This window comes from Coenobita brevimanus, chromosome 75 (genome assembly GCF_032717465.1).
Source record: "Coenobita brevimanus isolate Jiangsu-jjx chromosome 75, ASM3271746v2, whole genome shotgun sequence".
Lineage (NCBI taxonomy): Eukaryota > Metazoa > Arthropoda > Malacostraca > Decapoda > Coenobitidae > Coenobita > Coenobita brevimanus.
In genome coordinates, this window is record NC_137028.1 from 21,976,349 (window position 1) to 22,003,318 (window position 26,970).

Sequence of the window (26,970 nt, forward strand, 5' to 3'; positions counted from 1 at the left end):
AATTGAAAGAATACAAAGAACAGCAACCAAGACGGTCCCCAGTCTGGCAGATCTGTCGTACAGAGAGAGGCTGGATAAGCTGGATTTGCCTTCCTTAGAGGAAAGGAGAAAGAGGGGTGACATGATTGCAGTGTTCAGGATCATGATGGGAGTAGACAAAATTGACAAAGAAGATCTGTTTGTTTAGGATAAGAGAGTAACAAGAGGATGCGGAATGAAATTGAAGAAGCCAAGCTGCTTGAAGGATATCAAGAAATATAGTTTTCCTTAAAGATGTATAGACCTGTGGAATAGCCTAAACAAAGAGATCGTCCAGTCTAAAAACTTACACGTGTTTATAGCTAAATTTGACTTATTGAGAAGCAGAGACGGGACCCCATGAGCGTAGCTCATTTCCTGTATATCACAATTAGGTAAATACACACTCTAGATGCGACAGTGAGAGGACGTGCCTGGCATTGCTCTGCACCGGGTCAAGCTCGGCCCTCAAATGGCAATATTTAAAAAGTATCTCTATATGAGTCGAGCTCAGTAGTAGGTCCAACTAAATAGTGTTCTAATATAAAAGAGGAAGTTTAAGTAAAAGTGTTGTTCCAATAACACAATACAACGAAGCAGACAGCAGTGCCGAAACAAGCAAATCAGCTGTTTCACTGTTGACTGTTTAGTCTGCGACGAAGAGGAATGCAAAACTGTAAGTAGAAACTATCTGTTAGTACAGTAATCTCCGTACTTTCCGGACACCCACTTTCTGGACACCCCACTAACCGGACATTGTGGGCATGGACCTTAGGAGAAAAAAAAAAAAAAAAAAAACTCAAAATCCGATTTTTTTCCCACCTGTAATTTGAAATTGCTGCGCGACGCCGAACAGCTGTTCACACCATGGCCCCTTCACCCCTTCCTTCCTCCCCCCTCCCCCCTCCTCCCCTGTCAGGGTTGCCATTTGGTATTTTTCATTATCAAATGTGGGCCAATTTGGTAATGAAAAATTTGTTTGGTAATAAATCAGAATAATGCATTACCAAATGGATTTTTCACACGTATGAGGATACACAGGATGGAGATGGTGGATTGTTTGCTCTCTCTGATTAATCTGCTAGCCTACATAGCGTGAAAATAATCAACATGCTGTTGATTATAAGAAGAGTGAGTACATGTATTTCCACTTGTATATATAATTAGTGAAGAATAAATGCCAGCTTTACGAATTTGGTAATGAAAAGTTAAATTTGGTAATGAAAATTGAGGGGTTTGGTAATGTGGCCGTTGCGATCTGGCAACTCAGTTTCCCCGTCACCAACACTCCAACAGTTACTGCCTAACTCCAATCGCGGGTAGATGCTTATCCCAAAGGAAGCCACAAGTGCTCAATTTTTGTGAATAAACAGTGAATAAACTGCAATACCTCACCACCAGACCGCACAGAAATTTACACTGTTGTGCAGTGTTAAGAAATTAGAATTTAGAGTGCAAAGGATTAACTGTGGAGTGCAAACTGATGGTTGAAACTGGCAGTTGAAACTGGGGTGGTGCAGTTAAGAACAATGTGCAGTGTTAAACAATTATAACTCACAGTGCAAAGAATTAAGTGCAGCACAATACTGAATTACTGTACATGCATCAAGAGCATTTTCACCACTGCCAAAACCTTAGAAAAGGCGGCCACAAACGTGCTGTAAGTACCCTGGCTGAGGAACAGTCACTTCAAATTCCTCATGCTTTGGTTCCTTTTCATTTATTTCATGCTTTATGTCCATTACTGGTGTGAATAGGGTCTTAAATAGGTTTAAATAGGTGCTATGCATGTCCGGTAGGGAGTTATTTAGGTGGCTTTCAAAGTTAGGCTGGGTTAGGGTCCTTAAGTACCAGTCCAGGAGCCAGGGGTGCACTTTCCAGACGGGACCACTTTCCGGACATGCCTTTGGCTCTATTACATCGGATAGTAGAGGGATTACTGTACCAGAAGATGACCACTATCTTTAGCAAATCAACTTTGGATGGAGTTAAGAAAAGGGACAAAGGTAGAAAGCAGGTTGATGATTTCTACCAGAAACTGGTGGAAATGGAGACACATAATAATCTGGTAGAACGAGTGTACTGATTAGAGAGGGCATTTCAGAGAGAAACAGATGAAATTAAAAAGCAGTTGCACATGCAGAAGGAAGAAAATGAAAATTTAGTAAAGGAGATTAATAAGAAAGACACAACAATAAATTAATTATCAGTTGAGGTGGGTACACTTAGAAGGAAGATTAGTGAAATGGCAAGCACAGTTGTCAACCATGAGAGTATTATGGAAGAGTTCAGATATGATACAAAGACAAAAAGGCAGGCAAGCAGTGTGATAGATCATAGCAGTGATATTAAGGAGAAGATAACCCACGTAAATGAAGCGATGCAAAGCTACAAAAATGATGTGGAAACCACATATGCTGAAATGGTGAAAATAAAGAGAGACTTAGAAACAAGAGATGAAGAAAAAAGCAATAAAAAGGATGTGAAGAAAATAATCCAAAACAATCCAAAATTGGTCAATGATTCAGCAGACATCAATAAATCTATAGTAATCACTGGTATAGTGGAGGAAGAAATAAAAAAACAAGATTTCGAGACGAAAAAGAGATGGCAAATGTAATGAACAAATTGAAGGAAGTGTCAGAGGAAATCTGTAGTAAAGACATAGAAGAAGAAAAAAGACTTGGGAAATATGAGAAAAATAAATCAAGGCCCCTGAAAGTAACCTTCCACAGTGTAAACACTGTGGAGGAAATACTGAAAAATGCAAAAAACTTATGGAAAAAGAGGACTTCAAAAATGTATGGATAAAAAGATACCTACCTCAAGGGGAACTTGGATTACTAAAAGAGAAGAGGGAGGAGGCAAGAGCAAAGAATGAGGGAAGATCAGAGGAAGAGAAGAACACATTTTTTTACAAAGTAATTGGACTGCAGGTTCGAAAGTGGTACATAAACAGGCGGGAATAAAAAGGAGAAAGGTAGTAGACCTAAGTCATGACAAGTATGTAAATAAGATGATTAAGTTGATGTACTCTAATGTAGATGGAATGGTATCTAAATTACTAGAGATGAATGATTATATCAGAAAAGGAACCACATATTGTTTGCCTAAATGAAACAAAATTAACACCATGGATATCAAACGATAAACTAAACCTAGAGGAATACAATATCAACAGGAACTTAAAAAAAGGAGGAGGAATTATACCATTAACAAAGGAAAATCTGCAAGTCAAGGAAATACAACTAGATGTACCTTCACAGGTAGAACTGACCACAGTAGAGATTAGCACATCTGAAGGGAAAGTAATTGTGGCAAATTTATACATGCCACCGAGATCAAACATTTGGGAAAAAAGGCAAATATGAAGACCTGGCAGAGAAAACAATTCGAAGTTTAAGAGCATTACTACACAGAATGGAGGAGAGATCTGAAAGAATTATACTAACTGGAGATTTCAATACATATATAAATTGGAATACTCTAGATATAAAAAGCCAGGAAAGCTGCTGGGACCAAAAGCTCCTGGACCTTGTGCAGAAGTTTTTCCTAACACAACATGTAAAAGAAAGCACCAGAAAAAGAGGACATGGTTTGGCCATGTGGAGAGGATGGAGGGTGAAAGACTGACGAAGAGAGTGTATGTGAGTGAGGTGAAGGGGGGAAGAGGGAGGGGGAGGCCGAGGATGAGATGGAGGGATGGGGTGGAGAGGTATATGAGAGAGGGGGGTGTGAGTTGGGAGCAGGGCAGTGAAATGGCGGGGGACAGGGCGACTTGGAGGCGATTTGTTTGTGGCCACCCCAAACGGGATTGAGGCGTCTGGCAATAGATAGATAGATAGATAGACAGACATACCATCAGTACTAGATCTTATATTTACTAGGCAAGAAAATGATATCGACAATATAATGTATCACCCTCCATTTGGCAAAAGTGACCACGCACTATTAAATTACAACTTCAGGATTGAATATGACATAGTTAATAGTAATGAAAATTACAAAAACAGCCTTAACTACAAAATGGGCAACTATCATGACCTAAAGAAATACTTCTTAGAAAAAGATTGGGAAAAAGAGCTTAGACGACAAGATTTAAACATTATATATAGAAAATTCTGTGAACTTTATGAAATAGGAGTCCAGAAGTACATCCCACAGCACAAAGAAGCAGAAAAGAAAAGAAAGAAATGGTTTAATACTGAATGTACAAAATCAAAAGAAAAAAGAGATTTTTTGTGGAACAGATACAGAAGACAATAGTGAAAGGGCATATAACAACTATAAACAAGCAAATGATTATACAAGAATAAGGAGGGAAGCCCAAAAACAGTTTGAGGAGGACATCATAAATAAAAGTAGCAATCGACCAAAGCTATTTTACAGCTACGTCAGAAGCAAAACCAAAGTAAAAGATAAAATACAATCCATTACAGATGAGAGGATCACCTACACACATTTGTGAAGCACTAAATAAGTATTTCCAAACAGTTTTTACAGAAGAAAATAATTCTGAGAGGGATTATATGGAACATGCATGCCCACACATACTACCAGATATAAAAATATCAGAAAAAGAAATACAGGAGGAGTTAAGTAAATTAGACAAAGGAAAAGCAAATGGTCCTGATGAAATTTCATGTTGGGTGCTACATGAATGTGCAAAGGAGTTAAGTAAACCATTATCTTTAATTTTCAAGGAATCCTTGGGACAAGGTAAACTACCTGATATTTGGAAGAAAACAAACATTGTTCCCTTATTCAAGAAAGGAAACAGACAGAATCCACTCAACTACCGACCAGTATCACTAACCAGTGTTGTAGGCAAGGTATTAGAAAAGCTGATAAGAAAAGTTTGGGTAAATCATCTAGAAGAACACAGTATGATAACAGAAAGACAGTTTGGTTTCAGAAAGGGAAAATCATGTGTTACTAATCTGTTGAGCTACTATGATAGAGTAACAGAAACATTACAGAACAGAGGATGGGTGGACAGTATCTATTTAGATTTCAAGAAAGCATTTGACAGAGTACCGCATCAAAGACTTTTATGGAAACTGTACCATCAAGGAGGAATCCGAGGCAAACTGTATTGTTGGATGCAAGATTTTCTCAAAAAAAAAAAATGAGAACAGTACTAATGGGAAATTACTCATCATGGAGGGAAGTGACTAGTGGAGTTCCACAGGGCTCAGTGCTGGCACCAATCATGTTTTTAGTGTATATAAATGATTTAGATATTAACACTGGAAATGAAAGCTATCTAAATATGTTTGCCGATGATGCAATAATACAAAGGAGAATTACTAACACAGACTCTTGTAAAGAGCTACAAAAAAAATTAAATAAACTTCATGAATGAAGCAATACATGGCAAATGGAATTCAATGTGGACAAGTGTCATGTAATCAAGTTTGGTAAAAGTGGAAAAAGACCTGACTGGGATTATAAGTTAGGAAGTAAAACTCAACACACATCAGAAAAAGAGAAGGACCTAGGTATGATTATCAATAACAGACTATCTCCGGCTGACCACATCAGTGAGAAGGTACGGAACATGTATGCACTGCTTGCAAATATGAAAATAGCATTCACATACATAAATGAAGACATGCTAAGAAAGATAATAACATCACTCATCAGACAAACCCTGGAGTATGCGTCAGTAGTCTGGAGTCCTCATCTCAAAAAACACATAGATAAGATTGAAAAAGTTCAAAGGGCTGCCACAAGATTAAGGGATCTAAGCTATGAAGAAAGACTAGAAAAACTGAATCTACCTACACTACTGGTGAGAAGGAAAATAGGAGACATGATTATGCTAAATAAATGCATATCAGGGAAGGAGAAAATTGATGTAAATGATTACATAACCTACGGGGATGCATCAGCAAGAGGACACTGCAAAAAAAACGCATAAAAAGAGAGGCGATAAAGACGTAAGGAAATTTAGTTTCCCTAATAGGGAAACTGATCAGGGGAATGCACTACTGAATGAAATAGAATGTGCCAAAACAATTAATAAATTTAAGGATATGTACGATAAAAATGGTTTAAGACACGGGACAGTATGAGCTTGACTCATTCCTGTAAAGGTACAATTAGGTAAAAAAAAAAAAAACACACACACGAGCAGACGTCCCAGTCATCCCTGCGAACCTTAAGTAGTTTTCAGGAATTTAGTCTGTCCTGTCTCCTAAGGTCTTGTTTTAAATTTAAAATAATGAAAGTTAATAGACTACCAAAAATGTAAAGATTTATTGGCTAGAGTATACTGTATACTGTACATGAATGTTTGTAGTATTTTTCGGTAGCAGCTGTTTTGATACTTTAACCAATATCAAACATGGCCGAAAATGTAAACACTGAGGGACTCGAATTTCAAGGATTTGATAGAACCAATGTCATGGATCTGGTTAAAACATTGATTATGAGGATTTGTGAACTTGAAAAGAAAGTAGAGAGTCTAGTGATAAAGGACGTGTCTGAAAATACAGAGACTACTATACAGAGTCTGATCCAGTCCAATGAGACAGCGAATGAGGAAATTAGAAATTTGAAGCGGGAAAATGTCGAATTGAGGAGGAAACTAGAAGAGAGTACTAATAAAACGGAGAAGGTGAGTAGTGTACGAGGGGTGATTAGAAAGAAATGACAGTGAGTCCATAAACTTTTATTAGCATGAAGAACTATCAAACTATGACTCACATTCCTTCAAAGTACTCCCCTCCAACCTCTATGCAGCGTTCCATTCTCTTTCTCCACTTCATGAAGCAAGCGTGGTACTCTGAAGACGGTATACTTCGGAGTTCTGAATTGACGGTCCGTGCCAAGTCTTGGATGCGATGAAATTGCTTCCCAGCGATGGCAGATTTAATTTTTAGAAACAACCAAAAGTCACAGGGAGCCAGGTCAGGGGAGTAGGGTGGGTGGGGGAGCAGAGTTATACCTTGTTGTTCCAGGTACTGCATAGTGAGGCGAGCTTTGTGGGGTGCAGCATTGTCGTGGTGCAGCAAAAGGCGAGACCGACGGCGGGTTGGTGCGGTGTTGGCCTTGTGTTCCAAGACTTGTGGAAGGACCTGGTCTGTGTAGTATTGGGCTGTGATAGTGGACTTTTCAGGCATCACATCCACGCATATTGGTCCTTGAGAATTGAAAAAGATGGTGAAAAGGCGCTTCCGGCTGCGAAATCCTTCCTTCAAAATCTGAGGTCGAGGGTCTTCATCGCCCAACCACACCATGTTTGACTGCTTGTCACGGGTTGTGAAGAATGAAATCCAACACTCATCTCCAGTAGCAACATCTGAGAACCGTTTTGGACCATTTGGTTCAAATTCAGCAAGCCAGACATGACAAATCCTCACCCGTTCAGCCTTTTGCTCATCAGTCAACAAATGGGGTATCCATCGACAACACTTCTTCCTCAGGTGTAATTGTTCATGCACGATGTCATATGCACTCCCATAACTGATATCAAGCTCCAAGGCTAAGAACCTAAGAGTTACAGTTGGATCCTCGTCAATGATGGACCGTGCACGGACAGTTGTTGCTTCGGTCACGGATGTCCGGGGCGTCCAGAGCGTTGTTCATCTTTCAATTCAGTTTTTCCTGCTGTGAAAGCACGAATCCAGCGGGAAACAGTTTCCAGGGAAGGAGTAGTGTCTGGATAAACTTGTAATAATTCCCCTCGAATCTCTGTTGCTTTCTTTCCCAGTTTCCACCTCGTAAAAATGTAGAACCTGCAGCCTTCTTTCGAGTAATCCATGTTTCTGGCCAGAGAGCAAAAACAAGAGTGAAGCATTCACTCACAACAATAAAACAAGAAAAGTCAGGCATACGGCGACAAGTTCAAACTCGTAAGGACAGGCAACTCTGCACTCTCCTTGCTCCCCTACCTCCCATCATTCAAGGTTTTCACGTTATAGCACGAACTGTCATTACTTTCTGATCACCCTTCGTATTAGAAGAGCAGAAGGCAAAATGGACACACGTAGAAGAAAAACAGAAAGACGTGGTCAGCTTAAGAGAAATCATCCAGGAAGAAAGGGAAATGAACAAGAAAAAAATGGAAGAAAATGTAGTGAAAATACTGAAGAAAAAAGAGAAAATAGTGAGAGAAACTGTAGAAAGGAACAGATGTGTGGTAATATTTGGAAACAGGGAAGAGGAAGAAAAGGTTAGGTTCGTGAGACTCGAGAGAGACACGAACCTGGTGCGAGGAATATTAGGCAAGATTGACTCCGAAGGAGACAAGTGGGTAAAAGAAATTGAGGAAGTAAGGAGGACAGGGCCTTGTAAGAAAGGGGAAACAAGACCAATGAGAGTCAAGTTTACATCAGAAAGTGTAGTAAATGATATACTTAAAGTGACCTGGAAATTAAGCAAAGAGGCAGGGATGGAAAATATTATAATAAGAAAAGATTTGAATGAAGAAGAAAGAGAAGTTTTTAAATCATTGAAGGAAGAAGTAAAGGAAAAAAATGATAAGAGGACAGAGGATGAATGTAATACTTTTTTTTTGGAGAGTAATGGATATGAAAGTAAGGAAATGGTATTTAAGGAAATAGAAGTGATGGAAACTAAGGGGGATGGCTGTGAAAGATCAGAAGTTGAGGAAGTGGTACTGACGGAGAGTAGGAGAGAAGAGGGTATAAAAAACATCAAAAATAATTTGAAGGTGATATATACTAATGTTGATGGTTTAATATCAACAAGGCTCGAAATTAACGATTTCTTGAGAGAACATGAACCTGAAGTCATGTGCTTTGTAGAGACCAAATTAAGAGAAGATATTGATGTTCATTTGGGAGATGGTAAATACAAACTGTGGAGAAAAGACAGAAAAGAAAAAATGGGAGGAGGAGTGATAGCAGTGAAGAAAAACATAAATGTAGATACCATGGAAATGGGAGAAGGCAGGGCTGAAGTGATATATATGAAATTAGAAACTGTAGAGAATGTTAAGAGAGATATGGCAGTAGTGTATGTTCCCCCTAAGACGAGAGCATGGAAGGATGACGAATACCAGGAGATGTTGTCAGATATGGCTAGCTATTTACAAAAAATAATTGAGAAAAGCAGTAATATAATTTTGGTGGGTGACTTTAATTGTATAGAGGTGAACTGGGAGGAATGGTACTCAGGTGGTGGCGAGGATTCGTGGGGCACTATGTTGTTAAATATAATAATGAACAATGTGATGACGCAATGGGTCAAAGAAGAGACACGGTTTTGAGGTGAGGACACACCAGCAAGGTTAGATTTACTGTTTACCAAAGAACCCGATGTAATAGAATCATTGAAATATCTCTGTCCTTTAGGAAAAGTGATCATGTGGTCACTGAGTTCCAGATGTTAATAGGGAACGTCGAGCCAGGAGACGAACTTCATAGACAGGGAAGATACAACTTTGAGAAAGCAAATTTTACAGGATTGAGAAACTTTTTGAAAATGCGGATTGGAGAAAATTCAGAGAAACAAGAGAGATGCAGAGGAAGTGGAATATCTTTCTAGACCTCTATAATCTGGTAGTGGAAAAATTTGTACCAAGAGTAAGAGGGAAAGAAAACAGGAAAAAGGAGTGGTTTAATAGAAGGTGTATGATAGCAAAAAAAGAGAGAGATAAGGCATGGAACAATTGGAGAAAGAGAGGTAACAACAGAACAAAGGAAGAATATAAAAGAACAAGAAACGAATACACAAGAATACGTAGAGAAGAAGAAAGGAATTTTGAAAAAGGTATAATAGACAAATGCAAGGATGAACCCAAACTGTTTTATAGATTTGTCAATGGCAAACTGAAACAAAAGGAAGGAATCACCAAACTGAAAGTAGAAGGAGAGATCTATAAGGATGCGGCAATGCAAGCTGAAATAATGAACAAACGTTTCCAGTCAGTTTTCACTAATGAAAAGGAGTTTGTGGAAGGGGAGGGAGTGATTAGAAATGTACCGGTGATAAAAGATATAAAAGTGGAGGTACAGGAAGTGTATAAATTACTGAAAACTCAAGATGTAAGGAAAGCCCCAGGACCTGATGGAATTTCTAACTGGGTACTGAAGGAATGCAGAGAACAACTGGCGGATAAAATTCACAGTTTAATCACGTGTTCTCTGGAAGAGGGGAAAGTGCCACAAGAATGGAAGAGGGCAAATGTGGTACCAATTTATAAGGGAGGAAACAAGGAAGAACCCCTGAATTATAGACCAGTGTCTCTAACCAGCATGGTCGCAAAATTGTGCAAAAGAATCATGAAAGACAGATGGATAAAATATCTGGAAGAGATGAATATTTTGGCTGAATGTCAGTTTGGATTCAGAAGTGGAAGGTCATGTGTTTCTAACTTGTTGAGCTTTTACTTAAGAGCGATTGACGTGGTACAGGAGAGAGATGGTTGGGTGGATTGTGTGTACTTAGACTTAGAGAGGGCCTTTGATACGGTACCTCATAAGAGACTAATGTGGAAACTAGAATATATAGGAGGACTGAAGGGGAAACATCTGGAATGGATGAGAGACTTTTTGAGACAGAGACAAATGAGGACAGTAATAAAGGATAGGATGTCTGCATGGAGGGAAGTAACAAGTGGAGTCCCTCAAGGCTCGGTGTTGGCGCCAGTAATGTTCCTGATTTACGTAAATGATAATGGTAGATGGAGTGAACAGTTATGCAAGTCTGTTTGCTGATGATGTAAAGATCTTGAGGAAGGTAGAAGTTGAGGAGGATTGTAAAATGCTGCAGGAGGATTTGGATAGGATACACGATTGGAGCCAGGCGTGGGAAATGAAATTTAATGTAAAGAAATGTAAAATATTGGAAATGGGTAAAAGTACCAGGAGGCCATCACTGAATTATTTGTTGGGTAATGAATTAATCACAAAACTGAAAGAAGAGAAAGATTTGGGAGTGCTGGTCCAAGATAGTTTGTCACCAGAAATGCACATTAACAAGATAGTTGGAGAGACTTACAAACTCTTGACTAACATAAGAGTAGCATTTCATTACATGGATGAGGAGATGATGAAAAAATTGATAGTGGCCATGATCCGCCCCAGGTTAGAATATGCAGCGGTAGTGTGGTCCCCACACAAAAAGAAAGATAAAAACAAGATTGAGAGAATACAAAGAACAGAACCAAGATGGTCCCCTGTCTGGCAGACAGAGAGAGAGACTGGAAAAGCTGGATTTGCCTTCCTTAGAGGAAAGGAGAAAAAGGGGAGACATGATTGCAGTGTTTAGGACCATGGTGGGAGTAGATAAAATTGACAAAGAAGATTTGTTTGTATGGGATAAGAGAGCAACTAGAGGACATGGAATGAAATTGAAAAAGTCAAGCTGCTTGAAGGATATCAAGAAATATAGCTTTCCTTACAGAAGTATAGACTTATGGAATAGCCTGGACAAAGAGATCGTCCAGTCTAAAAACTTAAACGAGTTTAAAGCTAAATTTGACTTATTGAGAAACAGCGACGGAAACCCACGAGCATAGCACATTCCGTGTACAGTACCCTCGCGTCCAGCACGTGTTAGTCCAGCACGATTCGAGTCCAGCACGGTGAGCAATTAATTAGTATTATTTAATACGATTTAATTACTGCAACACGAGTGTGTTAGCATAACACGCACAGAGCTCCGAGAAGTGGGCCAAATCCGCAGAGTTCACTCTAGCACGATCACCCCTGGTCCAACACGGCCATACTGGACATTCCCATGATGATGATAGCCAATGAAAAACTTCTGATCAAGTAGCCTTCCCCGCCCGCTATCATGATGTGATCGTGATGCCGCCCAATTAAAAACGTTTCTGGTGTCACGTGATGTTTTGTTTACATTTCTCCCGCCACAGAGCCACTCAGTCGCATAATTGCATTGAAAGGTGCTTTTTTCTTGCTGCATTTTCTGCCCTTGTTACTGCATTTTACCCTGCTCACGATGCCTAGGAAGCCTTCTGAGAACCCCAAGAAGCGTCGGCACCTCCCTCAGGCCACCACGCTAGAAAGCATCGAGAGGAAGAAGAAAGGGGAGAGGAAAGTTGACATTGCCAAGGCCTACGACATGAATGAAGCCAACGTGATCATAATAAAAAACTAAGACAAGATCCTGGCAGCCGAAGGCTATCACACGGCACTTCATACCAGGTTTCCCGAGGATACGATGGTAAATCGGAACGGTAACGTGGTAAAATTGCCGACGATACCATGGGCATTTGGAATTCATCTGGATGGATTCCTGCCGAGATACGACGGGCAAAACAGTGTGACCAAAACCCAGGCGACTCGACAGAGAATGTATCGTACTACAGCATTGAACATTTAGCCTGACACTGAATACATATTAATATTTTAGAATAAATATCAATCATTTTGAAACCCTTCTCATCGGCATGCATACCAGTTTATAAACAAAGTTGCTTCTCCTTATTCTCTACCGAGTCAGCGACAGCGATCACTTTCCAGTCACGAGACGGGGCTCTGGCAACAGTGTGAGAAGCATGCACTTTCCCGAGGATTACAGTGCTAGGACAGGCAGAAGCAGGACGAAGATAGTGATTCTGAGTGTGATTTCGAAGGATTTATGAAGGAGGTTTGATTTCGAAGGATTTATGAGGGAGGTTGAGGAGGAGCAACAGCCATTACCCGCTAGTGACGCCAGCAGCCATCCTCCGGGGACCCAGTAGGACTAACTACAGCCTTGGATACCACCTTCCATTCCCAGCAAGCCCACCAACACTATCCTAAAAGGTTAGTTATCATTCATAGCACAGTACCATTTATTATAATTACAACAGTACCAATATATGTACAGGTATATGGTAGGTATTTAGGGTGACTTTTCCAAGGGTTGCTGACATAATTCATTTTTCCCCATAAGCTCTATTGTTAGTCCAACACGTTTTTGGTCCAACACGTGACCCATGCATGACAATATTACCGTGCTGGATGCGAGGGTACTGTATATCACAATTAGGTATATTAGGTAAATGCATAAATATTTGGAACGACTTAGACAAAGAGATGGTGCATGAGAAAAACATTCATGTGTGTAAAGGTAGACTTGAAATTGTGGATATGGAGACAGGACAACACGAGCATTGCTCAATTCCTGTATACTACAAATAGGTAAATACACACACACACACAGGTCGCCGATGGAGACGGAGCTCTTGGTGGATCGTGGGGAATTAATCGTTGAACCAGTGGCAAAATGGAATCCAGCCTATTGTGATTATGTAAATGAATACGTGAATGGTGGTCCAGTATGACAGTGGTGAAAAAAGCGCAGAGTTTGGTCCAACAAGAGTACAAAATACAGTGAAAGTGTAAAGTTTTCGTACACTTTCACTGTATGGCGGAAAGAGGCAGCTCTTTGTTTACACCTGACAGCGGCGAATTCGAGGGTTTTACGGACGAGGATAAGAGTGAAGGAAGTGTTAAACTGAATCAAACAAGAGTTGCAAGAGTGGAGAAAATGGCAAAGAGGAATGTCCAGGAATTTAAGAAGGTACGGTCAATAAGTAGAAAGTTACAGGATCGGACCTTAGAAGAGGATAAAGAGATTATGATACTTCAGAACAAGTTGGATAACATCTGTACACGCAGTGCTGAACAAGAAAGGTAAGTTATGGAATTAAAACTGAGTACTGAATCTGCCTCAAATGAAATACAGTAAAACAGCTCGAGGGAAAACAAGAGGTTGGAAGAGGAAAGGGACAGGATGAAAAGTAAACTAGAAGAGCATGAATCAAAGTCAAGGATGCATGATGAACATATTAAGGAAATCAAGGAGCAGCACAAGGGGTGGATGAAAATCCAGGAGGAAAGAAATATAAATTTGAAGGAGATCATAGAACAACAAAGCAGGGAAAAGGTGGAAAAGGAAGTGGTTAGGGTACTAAGAAGTAGAGAATCTTTCGTTAGGGATGTAAGAGACAAGAAAAAATGCATGATAATTTCAGGACTAAGAGAAAAAAGGATGATAATAAAGTCAGAAAGGGAAACAGAAGAACTGAATAAGGCAAAAGAGATAGTATCAGTACTTATTGAGGGTAACAATGAAGCTCAAGAAGAGACTGAAGACATGTTTAGGCTAGAAAAGTACAAGGAAGGAGGGGCGAGGTCACTTAAAGTTAAGTTTAAGTCCCAGGCACAGGTAAATGAAATTATCAGCAGAACTTGGAAATTATCAGAAAAGGATGAGCTCAAGAATGTTTAGATAAGGAGAGATGCAAATGAGGAAGAGAGAGCTAAGATAAAGGAGCTATTAAAGGAAGCAAAGGTAAAAAATGAACAAAGAATGGAGGAAGAAAAGACAGTGTTCTATTGGAGAGTTATGGATCAGAAATTGAGGAAGTGGTTCCAACAGAGAGAGAGAGAGAAGAGGGAACAAAGAACAGCGAAAAAGTTGGAAAGTGGCATATACTAATGTTGATGGTTTAATATCGGCAAGGTTAGAAATCGACAGTTACTTGAAGGAACATGAACCGGATATTATGTGCTTTATAAAGACTAAGTTAAGAGAGGATATTTACATCCTTATGGGAGATGGCAAATACAAACTGTGGAGAAGAGACAGAAAAGAAAAAATGGGAGAAGGAGTGATGACAGCAGTGAAGAACATCAGTGTGGAAAATGTGGAACTGGGAGAGGGTAAGGCTGAAGCGATAAATATGAAACTAGAAACCGGAGAGAAAGGCAAGAGAGACATTGCAGTGGTATACGTTTCCCCTAAGACAAGGGCATGGAAGGACGATGAATATCAGGAGATGTTATCAGACATGGGTAGCTACCTCAAGAGAGTGACTGAGAAAAGCAGCAACATAATCATGATGGGGGATTTTAACTGTAAAGAGGTGAACTGGGAGGAATGGGATTCGGGAAGCAATGAGGATTCCTGGGGCACTACATTGTTAAATATTACAATGAATAACGTTATGACCCAATGGGTCAAAGAGGAGACTAGATTCATAGGAGATGACATGCCAGCAAGATTATATTTAATACTAACTAAAGAACCTGATGTAATAGAATCTTTGAAATATCTGTGTCCTATAGGAAAAAGTGATCATGTAGAAACTGAGTTCCAGATGATAAAAGGGAACGTGGTGCCAAGAGTTGAGCTTTATAGGCATGGAAGATACAACTATGGGAAAGCAAACTTGACAGGATTAAGGAAATTTTTTGAAAATCCGGATTGGAGTAACTACAGAGAAACAAGAGAGACGCAGAGGAAGTGGGATATCTTTCTAGACCTCTATAATTTGGGTGTGGAGAAATATGTTCCAAGAGTAAGTGCAAAAGAAAACAGGAAGAAGGATTGATATAACAGAAGGTGCATGACAGCAAAAAAAAAAAGAGGGACATGGCATGGAACAAATAGAGAAAGAGAGGTAATATTAAATCAAAGGAAGAATATAAAAGAACTAGAAATGAATATAAAAGAATACGCAGAGAGGAAGAAAGAAACTCTGAAAAAGATATAAATGACAAATGTAAGGATGAAATCAAATTGTTTTATAGATTTGTCAATGACAAATCGAAACAAAAGGAAGGAATCACCCAACTGAATGCAGAAGGAGAGGTCTATAAAGATGCGGCAATGCAAGCGGAAAAAATGAAAAAATGTTTCCAATCGGTTTTCACTAAAGAAAGGGATTTTGTGGAGAGGGAGAGTGAGATTAGAAATGTAGTGATAAAAGACATAAAAGTGGAAGTGCAGGAAGTGTATAAATTACTGAAAACTCAAGATGTAAGGAAAGCCCCAGGACCGGATGGAATCTCTACTTGGGTACTGAAAGAATGCAGAGAAAAATTGGCAGATAAGATTCACAATTTAATTGTGTGTTCTCTGGGAGAAGGGAAAGTGCCTCGGGAATGGAAGAGGGCCAATGTGGTACCAATTTATAAGGGAGGAAGCAAGGAAGAACCCCTGAATTATACACCAGTGTCCCTGACCAGCGTAGTAGCAAAATTGTGCGAGAGATTTCTGAAACACAGATGGATAAAATATCTGGAGGAGATGAACATATTGGCTGAGAGCCAGTTTGGATTCAGAAGTGGAAGGTCATGCATTTCCAACTTGTTGAGCTTTTACTCTAGAGCGATTGACATGCTACAGGAGAGAGACAGCTCGGTGGATTGTGTGTATCTAGATTTAAAGAAAGCCTTTGATAAGGTACCCCACAAGTGACTAATGTGGAAACTGGAACACATAGGAGGACTGAAGGGAAATGTCCTGGAGTGGATGACAGACTTCTTGAGGGACAGACAAATGAGGACAGTAATAAAGGACAAGATGTCCAGATGGAGAGAAGTAACAAGTGGAGTCCCACAGGGCTCGGTGTTAGCGCTAGTAATGTTCCTGATATACGTAAATGATGTGGTACATGGAATGAACAGTTATGCAAGTCTGTTTGCTGATGATGCAAAGATCTTGAGGAGAGTAGAAGTTGGGGAAGACTGTAAAATGCTGCAGGAAGACCTGAATAGGATCCAAAATTGGAGGCAGAGGTGGGAAATGAAATTCAACGCAAAAAAATGTAAAATAATGGAAATGGGTAAGACTGCCAAAAGGCCATCACTGAATTACATGATGAGTAATGAACCAATTAAAAAAGTGAAAGAAGAGAAAGATTTGGGAGTGCTGGTCCAGTAGAGTTTGTCACCGGAAAAACACATTAATAAGATAGTTAGAGAGACGTACAATCTTTTGACTAACATATGAGTGGCATTCCATTACATGGATGAGGAAGTGATGAAAAAATTGATAGTGGCCATGATCCGCCCCAGGCTGGAATATGCGGCAGTAGTGTGGTCCCCACACAAGAAGAAAGATATAAATAAGATCGAGAGAATACAGTACAAAGGACGGCAACCAAGATGGTCCCCAGCCTGGCAGATCTGTCTTACAGAGAGAGGCTGGAAAAGCTGGACCTGCCTTACCTAGAAGAAAGGAGAGAGAGGGGCAACATGATTACAGTGTTCTGGGCCATGATGGGACTAGATAAAACTGATAAAAATGATCTGTTTGTATGGGATGGGAGAGTAACTACAGGACGTGGAATGAAACTGAAAAAGCCAAGTTGTCTGAAGGATATCAAGAAATACAGCTTTCCATATAGATGCACAGACCTGTGGAACAGCCTGGACAAAGAGATCGTCCAGTCTAAAAATTTAAACGAGTTCAAAACAAAATTTGACTTATTGAGAAAAAGAGACGGGACCCCACGAGCATAGCTCATTTCCTGTATATCACAACTAGGTAAATACACAACACACACACACACACACACACACACACACATACAGAGGCAGGCAAAAACATTATCACTCCGCCTTCTACAGGCAGACGATAACGAAGGTGGTGGTATCTAGGGTTGGTGGCGGCACTGTCAAAGAAGATGGTGAGTGGCCATGTGCAGTTTGCCACAAGGGCATGGGATGTAATTCCATCTTGTGCAGTGTTTATGATAAGTCAGTGCATAAGATATGTTGTGGTATTAGAGGGACTGCGACATAATGCTGATTTCATGTGTGCAGCGTGCCAGGGAGAGCATAAGGAGATTGTCAGGTGTGATAGGACTGATCTTGCTGGTGAGTCTCTTGAATGTGTGGAAGAGTTTTGATACTTAGGAGGCATGTTACGTGCTGGAGGTGGGGCTGGAGCTAGTTCTGTGGCTAGAATGAGGAGTGGTTGGAAGAAGTTCAGGGAGCTGTTTCCTCTCCATCCATGCTAAGGGATAGTTATATGCGGCACATATTAGGAGTGTACTGCTATAAGGTAGTGAGACTTGGGCAGGAGAGGAAGAGGATAATCGCAAGCTCAAACGTACAGAAATAACAATGATTAGGTGGATGTGCAGTGTGCCCTTGAATGCGAGGCCTAGAGGGGGCTAGGTTTATGATGGAAGAGTTTAGAGGAAGGATGGGACTGAAGTGTATTGATTTTGTGATAAGAAGAGATAGAGTGAGACAGCTTGGACACGTGGGGAGAATGAAGGATGACAATTGGGTGGAGAAAGTGAGAAGTGTGTGAATGTTGGCGTAGGGTTGCGAAAGGCAGACCTAAAAAGACCTGGGACAAGGTCATAGAGTGTGACCTCAGGGATAAGGGACTTAGGGAGGCTGTCAAGAGACTGAGCAGCATGAAGAATCACCACTAGGTGACCAACACTGACATTTGCAAGCATGTTGGAGCCTTTTAAACAAAAACTAAATGAAACACAGATATGAAATGTGCTGGAAGTGGGGCTGAAGCCAGCTCTGTGGCTTGCATGAGAAGTGGTTGGAAGAAGTTCAAGGAGCTGTTGCCTCTCCTGACAATGAGGGGGCTCTCCTTCCATGCTATGGAATCTTTGTATGAGATATGTGTTAGAAGTGTAATGCTGTATGGTAGTGAAACCTGGGCAGTAATGGAAGAGGATATTCATGGGCTCAAACATACAGAAATGTCAATGACTAGGTGGATGTGTAGCGTGTCCTTGAACGCGAGGCCTGGAGGGGCCAAGTTTATGATGGATGAGTTGAGAGGGGGGATGGGACTGTGAGCTGGTGTTGTAATGAGGAGGGATAGACTGAGGTGGTTTGGGCATGAGGAGATGATAAGGAATGACAACTGGGTGTAGAAAGTGTGGTGTGAATTTTGGAGGCGGGGTTGTGAGAGGTAGCCCTAAAATGACTTGAGACAAGGTCACCCAGTGTGGCCTCAGGGATTAAGGACTGAATAGGGAGGCTACCAGAGATCAAGTAGCATGGAGAGCTGCCATTAGGTGACCAAGGCTGACACATGCAAGCACGTTGGAGCCTTTATACACAAAACAAAATGAAACAAGCCACAGCGTGTTGTCACTTCCTTCTCCTGTATCAAGTAGTCTAGTAAGGACTGTCATCTACTGTCCATAGTCAGATCTAAGTTGAAATGGAGCTCAGAAAAGAAGGTGTGCTGGATATGTATTCTGCCATTACTAGGGAACATTATCTACCACACTCATTCTGTACTGCCAATACCATTTGCTCAATGAATGCATTCCACCTTTAGAATTAGAAATATTCACTTAATATGCAGTATGAGGTGGATGGCTATCATATATTCTAGAAGGTACAGCTCTATAGTATAGTCAGGGCGAGTGTTTCATCCATTCCTTACATCTCTAAGTCTAAAATCACTTTTCCCATCATTACTTCCAAAGCCTGCACTGTACAGAAAACTTAAATACCACTTCATGGGGTGCCTCTGAAACCCATTTATGGTAATACAAGTAAAAAAAAAAGTTTTTGGTCCATGCAAAAAGCTGTTTACATCTACAATAACTTACATCAATATCAGAAAAATGTCCAGCAAATATTCTGAGGGGCTGATGATGATCAGTGGCCCACAACCGGGCAGTGCGGTCATGGCCACCAGAGACAAAGTAATAACCATATGGAGAGAATTTAACGTCCCACACAGCATATATGTGGCCTTTGTACACTACCAGGCATGACCAGGTCTGAAGACTCCACAGTCGAACTGAAAAACACAAGAAAATTAAGAAAATTACTACAACAGTTTTGTATTTGCAATCCTTCCAGTTATAAACAGGTCCTCCTGATGATGGTTATCTTAATATGTTATTATATACATCCATCCATCCATCCATCATCCAATCCTACATTGCCCCCTGAGGAGCGTAGGAGCCCGGGGCTAGGCAGTTGGTCCTGACATTTAAGATGAAAGTGACCAGCCTCACTCATCCCTGAGTGGCATTACATGAGCAATCAACCCCAACCACCGCTTGGATATAAACCTTCACCGGCTCAATCCGATTGGAGCACAATAATTACCCACTAAACCACCTGGCGCCAAAATTTGGTTATATGGTTACCGCCCAGCGTAGTAAATGGTTTCCTGGTGTACAGGAAACCATTTGGCTTGTCACTCAGCGTACAGTCACCCACGGGCAGAAGGAAGAGGAGAGAATGAAGGAATGAAAGACAGAAGAGGGAGTGTAAAGTCACCCGCAGGCAGAAAGACGAGGAAAGAATGAAGGAAAGAACGACAGAAGAAGATGGAAGGAAAGAAGGATGGAGGAGAGGACAGGGCAGACACCCGAGAGTAGCACTACACTGAGTGAGTGGATGGTGAGCACCCCTTTCTTTTTTTTCTTTTTTATAATACCAACTAAAACTTTCTTTTTTACAAAGTGAAAATGACCATCAGTTAATACATTCAGCTTTATTGGTAAATCTTCATCCTATATGATGAGGCCTGTATACAAATACCTTTCATTATTAGAAGTTTTACTACTCTCAGCTTTAGTTACATAATCTATCTATCTATCTATTGCCAGACGCCTCAATCCCGTTTGGGGTGGCCACAAACAAATCGCCTCCAAGTCGCCCTGTCCCCCGCCATTTCACTGCCCTGCTCCCAACTCACATCCCCCTCTCTCATATACCTCTCCACCCCATCCCTCCATCTCATCCTCGGCCTCCCCCTCCCTCTTCCCCCCTCCACCTCACTCACATACACTCTCTTCGTCAGTCGTTCACCCTCCATCCTCTCCACATCGCCAAACCACCTCAGTGTGTTCCTCATAACGCCTCCTATCACAACCACATCAACACCACAATGCTCCTTTATATCCTCATTCGTCAGTCTGTCTCTCCATGTGACCCCACAGGCTCCTCTTAAATAACTCAATTTCACTGCTCTCACTCTTGACTTGTGTCCTTCCAACAACGTCCAAGCTTCACTTCCGTACGTTAGAGTTGGTATCACAATACTGTCATGTAGTAACTTTTTCACTTCCATGCTCACTTCCCTGTTTCTTATCACTGCTCTCATAATCTGCTGGTTAATAATATGTCTTAAAATATATCTGTTTAAGGTGCATTTTGGGATTCTTTAATATCCTGTGTTGTTGTCACCTGAAAATACATTTTAAACATGTAGATTCTGTTGTTGTGAAATTTCAGCCAATGCAAAGAGTTTCATGGCAATCATATAGGTAAATTACAGCTACAAGGACCTGTTTAGATGGATTTTAATTATTTGTGCAATTCTGCAATTTGAGGAGTTTGTGTTCCAAAACTCCCACAAATACTGAGGGATGACAGCATACAATACAATAATGAGGACTCTTTACATAGCACCCATTATCATCCTGGCTTCCTTTTCCCACTCAGAGTTGGAGTGAGGAGGGGTTCTGAAAGCAAGAGAAGAAAAAAGTGGTAAAGAGAGAACTAACAAACAGTATACCCGATGAAATATGTACACACTGATTCATTCACCACTCCAGCCCTTGGAATCCTGACTCCATATCTGCACTTCATATTATGTATCAGTGAATCCGATGACTATCAAGTTCAAAAGGGGATGCCAAACCCTTGTCATGCACTCCTCCCCTTTGGCTGTTGCTGTAATGATGCATCAGGTTATGTAGACCCAAGTTGTTTTTAACATACAAGTACAACATCATAGAGGGGACACAACACTGTTGATGAGGACAAGAGGCAGTGTTTGAAGCACCTGAGCAGTGTGATCACGTTACAGAACAAATCTACAATTGATTTTGGATGCAAGAAGTGGCAGTTCTGGGTTCCGTGCACTCAGACACACATACACACACATAGATAATCAGATGATGAAGGAATCCTTCGATAAGCTGATAAAATAATCCCAGAAAAAGAGCAGACTGGTGTTGGCTGGGAATGAATGGCTGCAGGGAGTAATAAAGAATCCTAAGATGAAAGATTAAGATTTAGTGGTAGCAAAAATGTTAACTCAATAAGCTACACAAAATACATGACTCAGTGGGGATAATATACAACCATGGACAATATTCCCTTCCCACTTTCTCTTCACATACAAGTAAAGGTGACAATGCTGTATGGAATATAGCCTCCTTATGTTCTAAACTGGCATTATCTCCCTCCCTCCATCTCTCTCTCTCACTTATTTTCTCCCCTTATTTCAGTTAACTGACAAGTAGTTTCTCAAAATTCATGTGATAAAAGTTGTGCTTAATTATGTTTTCTGTCCACATACACTCACTACACATCATCAATGCTGGCATTACTGTATACTGTGTGTGTGTGTGTGTGTGTGTGTGTGTGTATATATATATATATATATATATATATATATATATAGTATATATACATATCTCATCAGCTGTTTTGAGTGTCCACTGCAGGACCGGCCAATCCCGACCAAAGTGGGGAGGATACCGCCAATGTATCTCTACCAAGGGGCTCAGGTTGTCTAGTAGAGATTGTATGTAAAGTGAGAAGTGCTTGTAAGTGTAACTGTAGTGCTGAAGTGGCTTTGGATGTGTGTGTAGTCTGTGAACCAAGTGAAATCGGCCCGCGCATGCCGACTGGGTGCAAGCATACTTTATAGTATACGACACTGGTTCAACAACAGCACCCCTTGTGTCCGCCAATGCAGTACGTGGCCTGAAGAACACTCCCAAAGGTTATTACCCTGGCGGGACACAAACCCTCGTCCTTCAGTGTACGAACATGCACACTTTACCACTGTACCACACAGGCTCCATAAATATATATATATATATATATATATATATACAGTAATCACTCCAATATCCGACGTAATAGAGCCATAGGTAGGTCCGGATGTTGGTTCTGTCCGGATATTGGGCCCCAGCTTATGGACTTGTACTTATGGACCCTAACTCAGAGAAACACCTATACAACTCCCTCTGGACATGCATAGCACCTACTCGTATTTAAGACCCAAATCACACCAATAAGGCACATAAATGACTGAAATAAATGCAAAAGAAACATAAAATGAGGGTTTAGAAGTAGGTTCATACAATAATAAACATTCTGGTGACTGGCTCCTAGACTGGTACTTATGGACCCTAACCTAGCCTAACTCAGAAAAACACCTTCCTACTGCACATGCATAGCTCCTAACACCCTATTCACACCAATAAAGGACATTAAAGAGTGAAATGAGGAAAGTATAGTATGGAAAAAAAGTACAGTATGAAACATTCTTATGTCCGGATAGTGGGGATGTTCGGATATTGGGCGTCCGGATATTAGAGTGATTACATTTATATATGGAATAGTTGGTGAGTGGGGTGTGCCTGCTGAGAGGAGTAGACTGTAGCACCAGTCGAACAGGGCAGTACTCCCGAGGTTGATGGCAAGCTGGTGATAGGGAGAACTGGAGCTCCCGTTTCACCAGCCCTCAGGACTTGATCCTGACCATCTCCCTTTTCTGAACATTTTCAGTGCATTCATTTACATAAAGAATAGGCCAGCATGCTCTCATAATACCTCTACCTTCAACTGTCTACACCACACTACATGCGCATAACATATCACACCTTCTATTCACATCTATAGTAATGGCCGCTGCAATCTTACTACCAAATGAGGTGGTACCTCGGATTGCCACCACCGGCAGGGTAGGGCTGGAGGCACAGGGTCCTCCCGGTCGCCATCAAGCGACTGTGCCGGCAGCAACTGTTGCTATTTCCGGGAATGCTCGTCGGCGAAGAGGTGACGGTGCGGCCTTATTCTTTACCAACATCCGCGGCCTTACCACAAATTTAAACTCGGTTCATTTTTTCCTTCAGTCCATATCCCCTTTGGCCCTTTTCCTCACAGAACCACAAATCTCACCCTCTACCGATATATCTCCATTTTGTTTTCCTGGTTACCATCTCCTTACAAACTTTCGTAACAAGGGCGGCACCTGTTGTTATATCAAATCCCAATATGCAGTTGACACTGTTTTAAACTTCACTTCATCCAGTTTTGATTACTCATTATATAAATTAAATTGCCAAAACATTACCAAATATATCTGTGTAGTTTATCGTTCCCCCAATGCTTCTTCGGAACCCAGTGTATTTGATTCCATATCCACTCAGTTGAGTAACCCTGACCTTGCCCTTGGCAATGATTTTACCATTTTGGGTGATTTTAACATACACAATGTTGAATGGTTATTGCATTCTGCCCGGACTGACGACGCTGGTCTAGAATGCGAGCTGTTTGCAGAATCGTTTAATCTCACCCAGTTGGTAAAGCAACCAACCAGAATACCTGATAATCCTGACCATAATGCCCATCTCTTGGATTTATTCTTGACAAATAATCCAGATCAATACAGGATAGAGGTACTGTCACCACTTGGATCCTCTGACCACAATCTCATCAAAGCCTCATTAGTTAACCCTCCCACACCTCCCCATTCTGAACCTGTCAGGGTGACCCGATGGCACTTTGACAGGGCAGACTGGGATGGATTTAGAAATTATCTTGCTGACATTCCATGGCAGGCTTTCTTCTCTAGTGATCCCAATTCTACCCAGTCCCACATTTGCGACTTAATACTAGCTGGTATGGATTTATTCATACCAAGTCAACAATTCACTAAAAGATCAAACTCTCCAAAATGGTTTGATGGCAATTGTGCCAGAGCAACAGCCCAAAAGTCATTAGCATATAACTCTTACTTAAAATCAAAAACATCTGAATCACTCTCCCAATTTAAAATTGCTAGAAATCATGCAAAAGCTGTATTAAATCTATCTAAATCAAACTTTCTTCAAAAGCAAGCATCAAAACTACTTAACAACCCTAATGACAATAGAATATTCTGGTCAACTCTTAATTCTTTCAATAATAACTTTAACAAGTCATCTTCCATTCCCCCACTAAAATCTTCAGACAGCAATATTACAAATGACCCACGTGGGAAAGCAGATATCTTTGCTAGTACCTTTGCCAGAAACTCTACCATAGATGATACCAGCCAGAATGTCTCAGTACTGGAACTTGATTCTCCCGAAATTGCCCCACTTAAAATACAGACAAGATACGTAAAATCCACCCTAGACAATTTACCTACCAACAAAGCTCCAGGCCCAGATGGAATTCTGCCAATTGTTTTGAAAAAGTGTTCTCCTGAACTTGCCTCTGTCCTAGCTAAATTATTCAGACTATGCATACATACTTCTTTATTCCCAAATTCATGGAAAGAAGCCAATATCCACCCAGTTCCGAAGAAAGGAAGTTCCTCTGACCCCTCCAATTACAGACCAATAGCTGTCACATCTTCTGGTAAGGTATTTGAAACTTTAATTAATAAGAATATTGTTAAACATCTTGAATCCAACAACTTAATTAGTGATAGACAAAACGGTTTTCGCCAAGAAAGATCCACCATTGACATACTCAATCTCTTAACTCATACCATCCATCAATCAATTGATCTTTTTGGAGAAACTCATGCAGTAGCTCTTGATATCTCTAAAGCTTTCGACAGAGTATGGCACCGTTTCCTGCTGTCCAAACTCCCTTGCTATGGACTAATGTCTTTTGTTCCTTTGATTTCTTCTTATCTTAGTGACAGGAAAATAAGAGTAAAAGTAGATGATGTATATTCGAATTTCCACTCAATTAACGCCGGCGTGCCACAGGGATCAGTTCTGGCGCCAACCCTATTTCTGGTTCATATTAATGATCTTTTATCTGTCACTCACAATCCCATTCACTCATATGCAGATGACTCAACACTACATAGTTCATTCACACTCAGACATCCATTTACAAAGTCTAATATCTCTACCTCTCAGCTCAGTACAGCCATCTCCATAAATCAAGATCTATCTACAATTAGTGAATAGGGACAAAACAACCTTGTCTCTTTTAATGCTAGTAAAGCTAAATATATACAGTTTACTAATAGACAGATATTGCCAGATTCGTACATTACCTTCAGTGCTACTAATATTCCCATCTCCAAAAGTATTGACATTCTTGGTGTCTCACTTAACAGTGCCCTCAGCTGGACCTCTCATGTCAGATCACTTGCTAAAACCGCCTCAAAGAAACTTGGATTATTGTACAGAGTCCGTAACTTCTTCGCCGATGAGCAGTTAGCTATAATTTATAAGAGTCATGTGCGCTCTCAGCTTGAATATTGCTCACCCTTGTGGAATGGTTGTGGAGAGGTTGCATTAAGACAACTAGGCAAAATTCAGAATAAGGCTGTTAGAATCATTAACAACCCTGCCATTACATATAAACTACCTCCCCTGCAAGTAAGAAGGAATGTTGCCTCCCTTGCATTATTTTACAAATATTTTTTTGGCAAATGCTCAGACGAAGTTGCGTCCATGGTGCCACCTCTCCATGCCTTCCCTCGTGCTACACGGGCATCTGCTAGCGCTCATGACTGGAATGTCACTCAACCATATTGCAGAACTTCTGCCTATCAGAATTCTTTCATTCCCCGAACTGCATCTCTCTGGAACTCGCTTCCCCAGAGTTGTTTTCCTCCAAATTTCAACCCACAACTTGTCAAGTCTAACTGTTACAGATATTTTATGAACAGAGGACACCAGTAATCTGGTGTATGGATTATTTTTTTTTACCCATTTGTTTTCCCTTCCTCCGTTCTGTTATTTATAAAAAAAAATAAATAAATAAAAAAAAAGATAGATGAGAATGGCAGTGCATTAGTGGACATTTGTGCTGGGAGGGGGTTGGTGATAGCCAATACCCTCTTCAGGCATAAAATTATCCACAGGTATACATGGTGAGTAATGAGAAGGGTGGGTAGTGAACTGAATGAAAGGAAGGTAATGATTGATTATATGTGTGTGGATGAAAGGATGCGAAGATGTGTAATGGATGCAAGAGCTTATAGAGGTTGGAGGAGTGGACTTTCCGACCACTACTTGGTGGTGGCCAGAATAAAGATCCAAATAAGATGAAGAAGGGAAGGACAGGAAGAAGGAGTATTTGCAAGGAGAGTGGAAAGGTTACAAGACGATGAGAAAAAGGCAGAATATAAGAGAGAAGTGGAGGAACGATTGGGCAAATATGAATTGCAGCAGATGGGGGACGTGGAAGGTGTGTGCAGGATATTCACAGAAGAAACATATGCAACATGTGATGTGGTGTGTGGGATGAAGAGAAGACG

At 40.7% G+C, this 26,970-nt stretch overlaps 1 protein-coding gene across 1 annotated transcript in view; it reads right to left on the reverse strand.

Moving 5' to 3' along the window:
• Positions 1-26,970, reverse strand: part of Taf5 (TATA-box binding protein associated factor 5) — a 255,487-nt gene that overhangs the window by 42,850 nt on the left and 185,667 nt on the right. Inside the window, exon 9 of the mRNA XM_080278918.1 lies at positions 19,331-19,524. Within this exon, the coding sequence (XP_080135044.1) occupies positions 19,331-19,524 (194 nt within the window). The remainder of the gene's footprint in view (positions 1-19,330; positions 19,525-26,970) is intronic.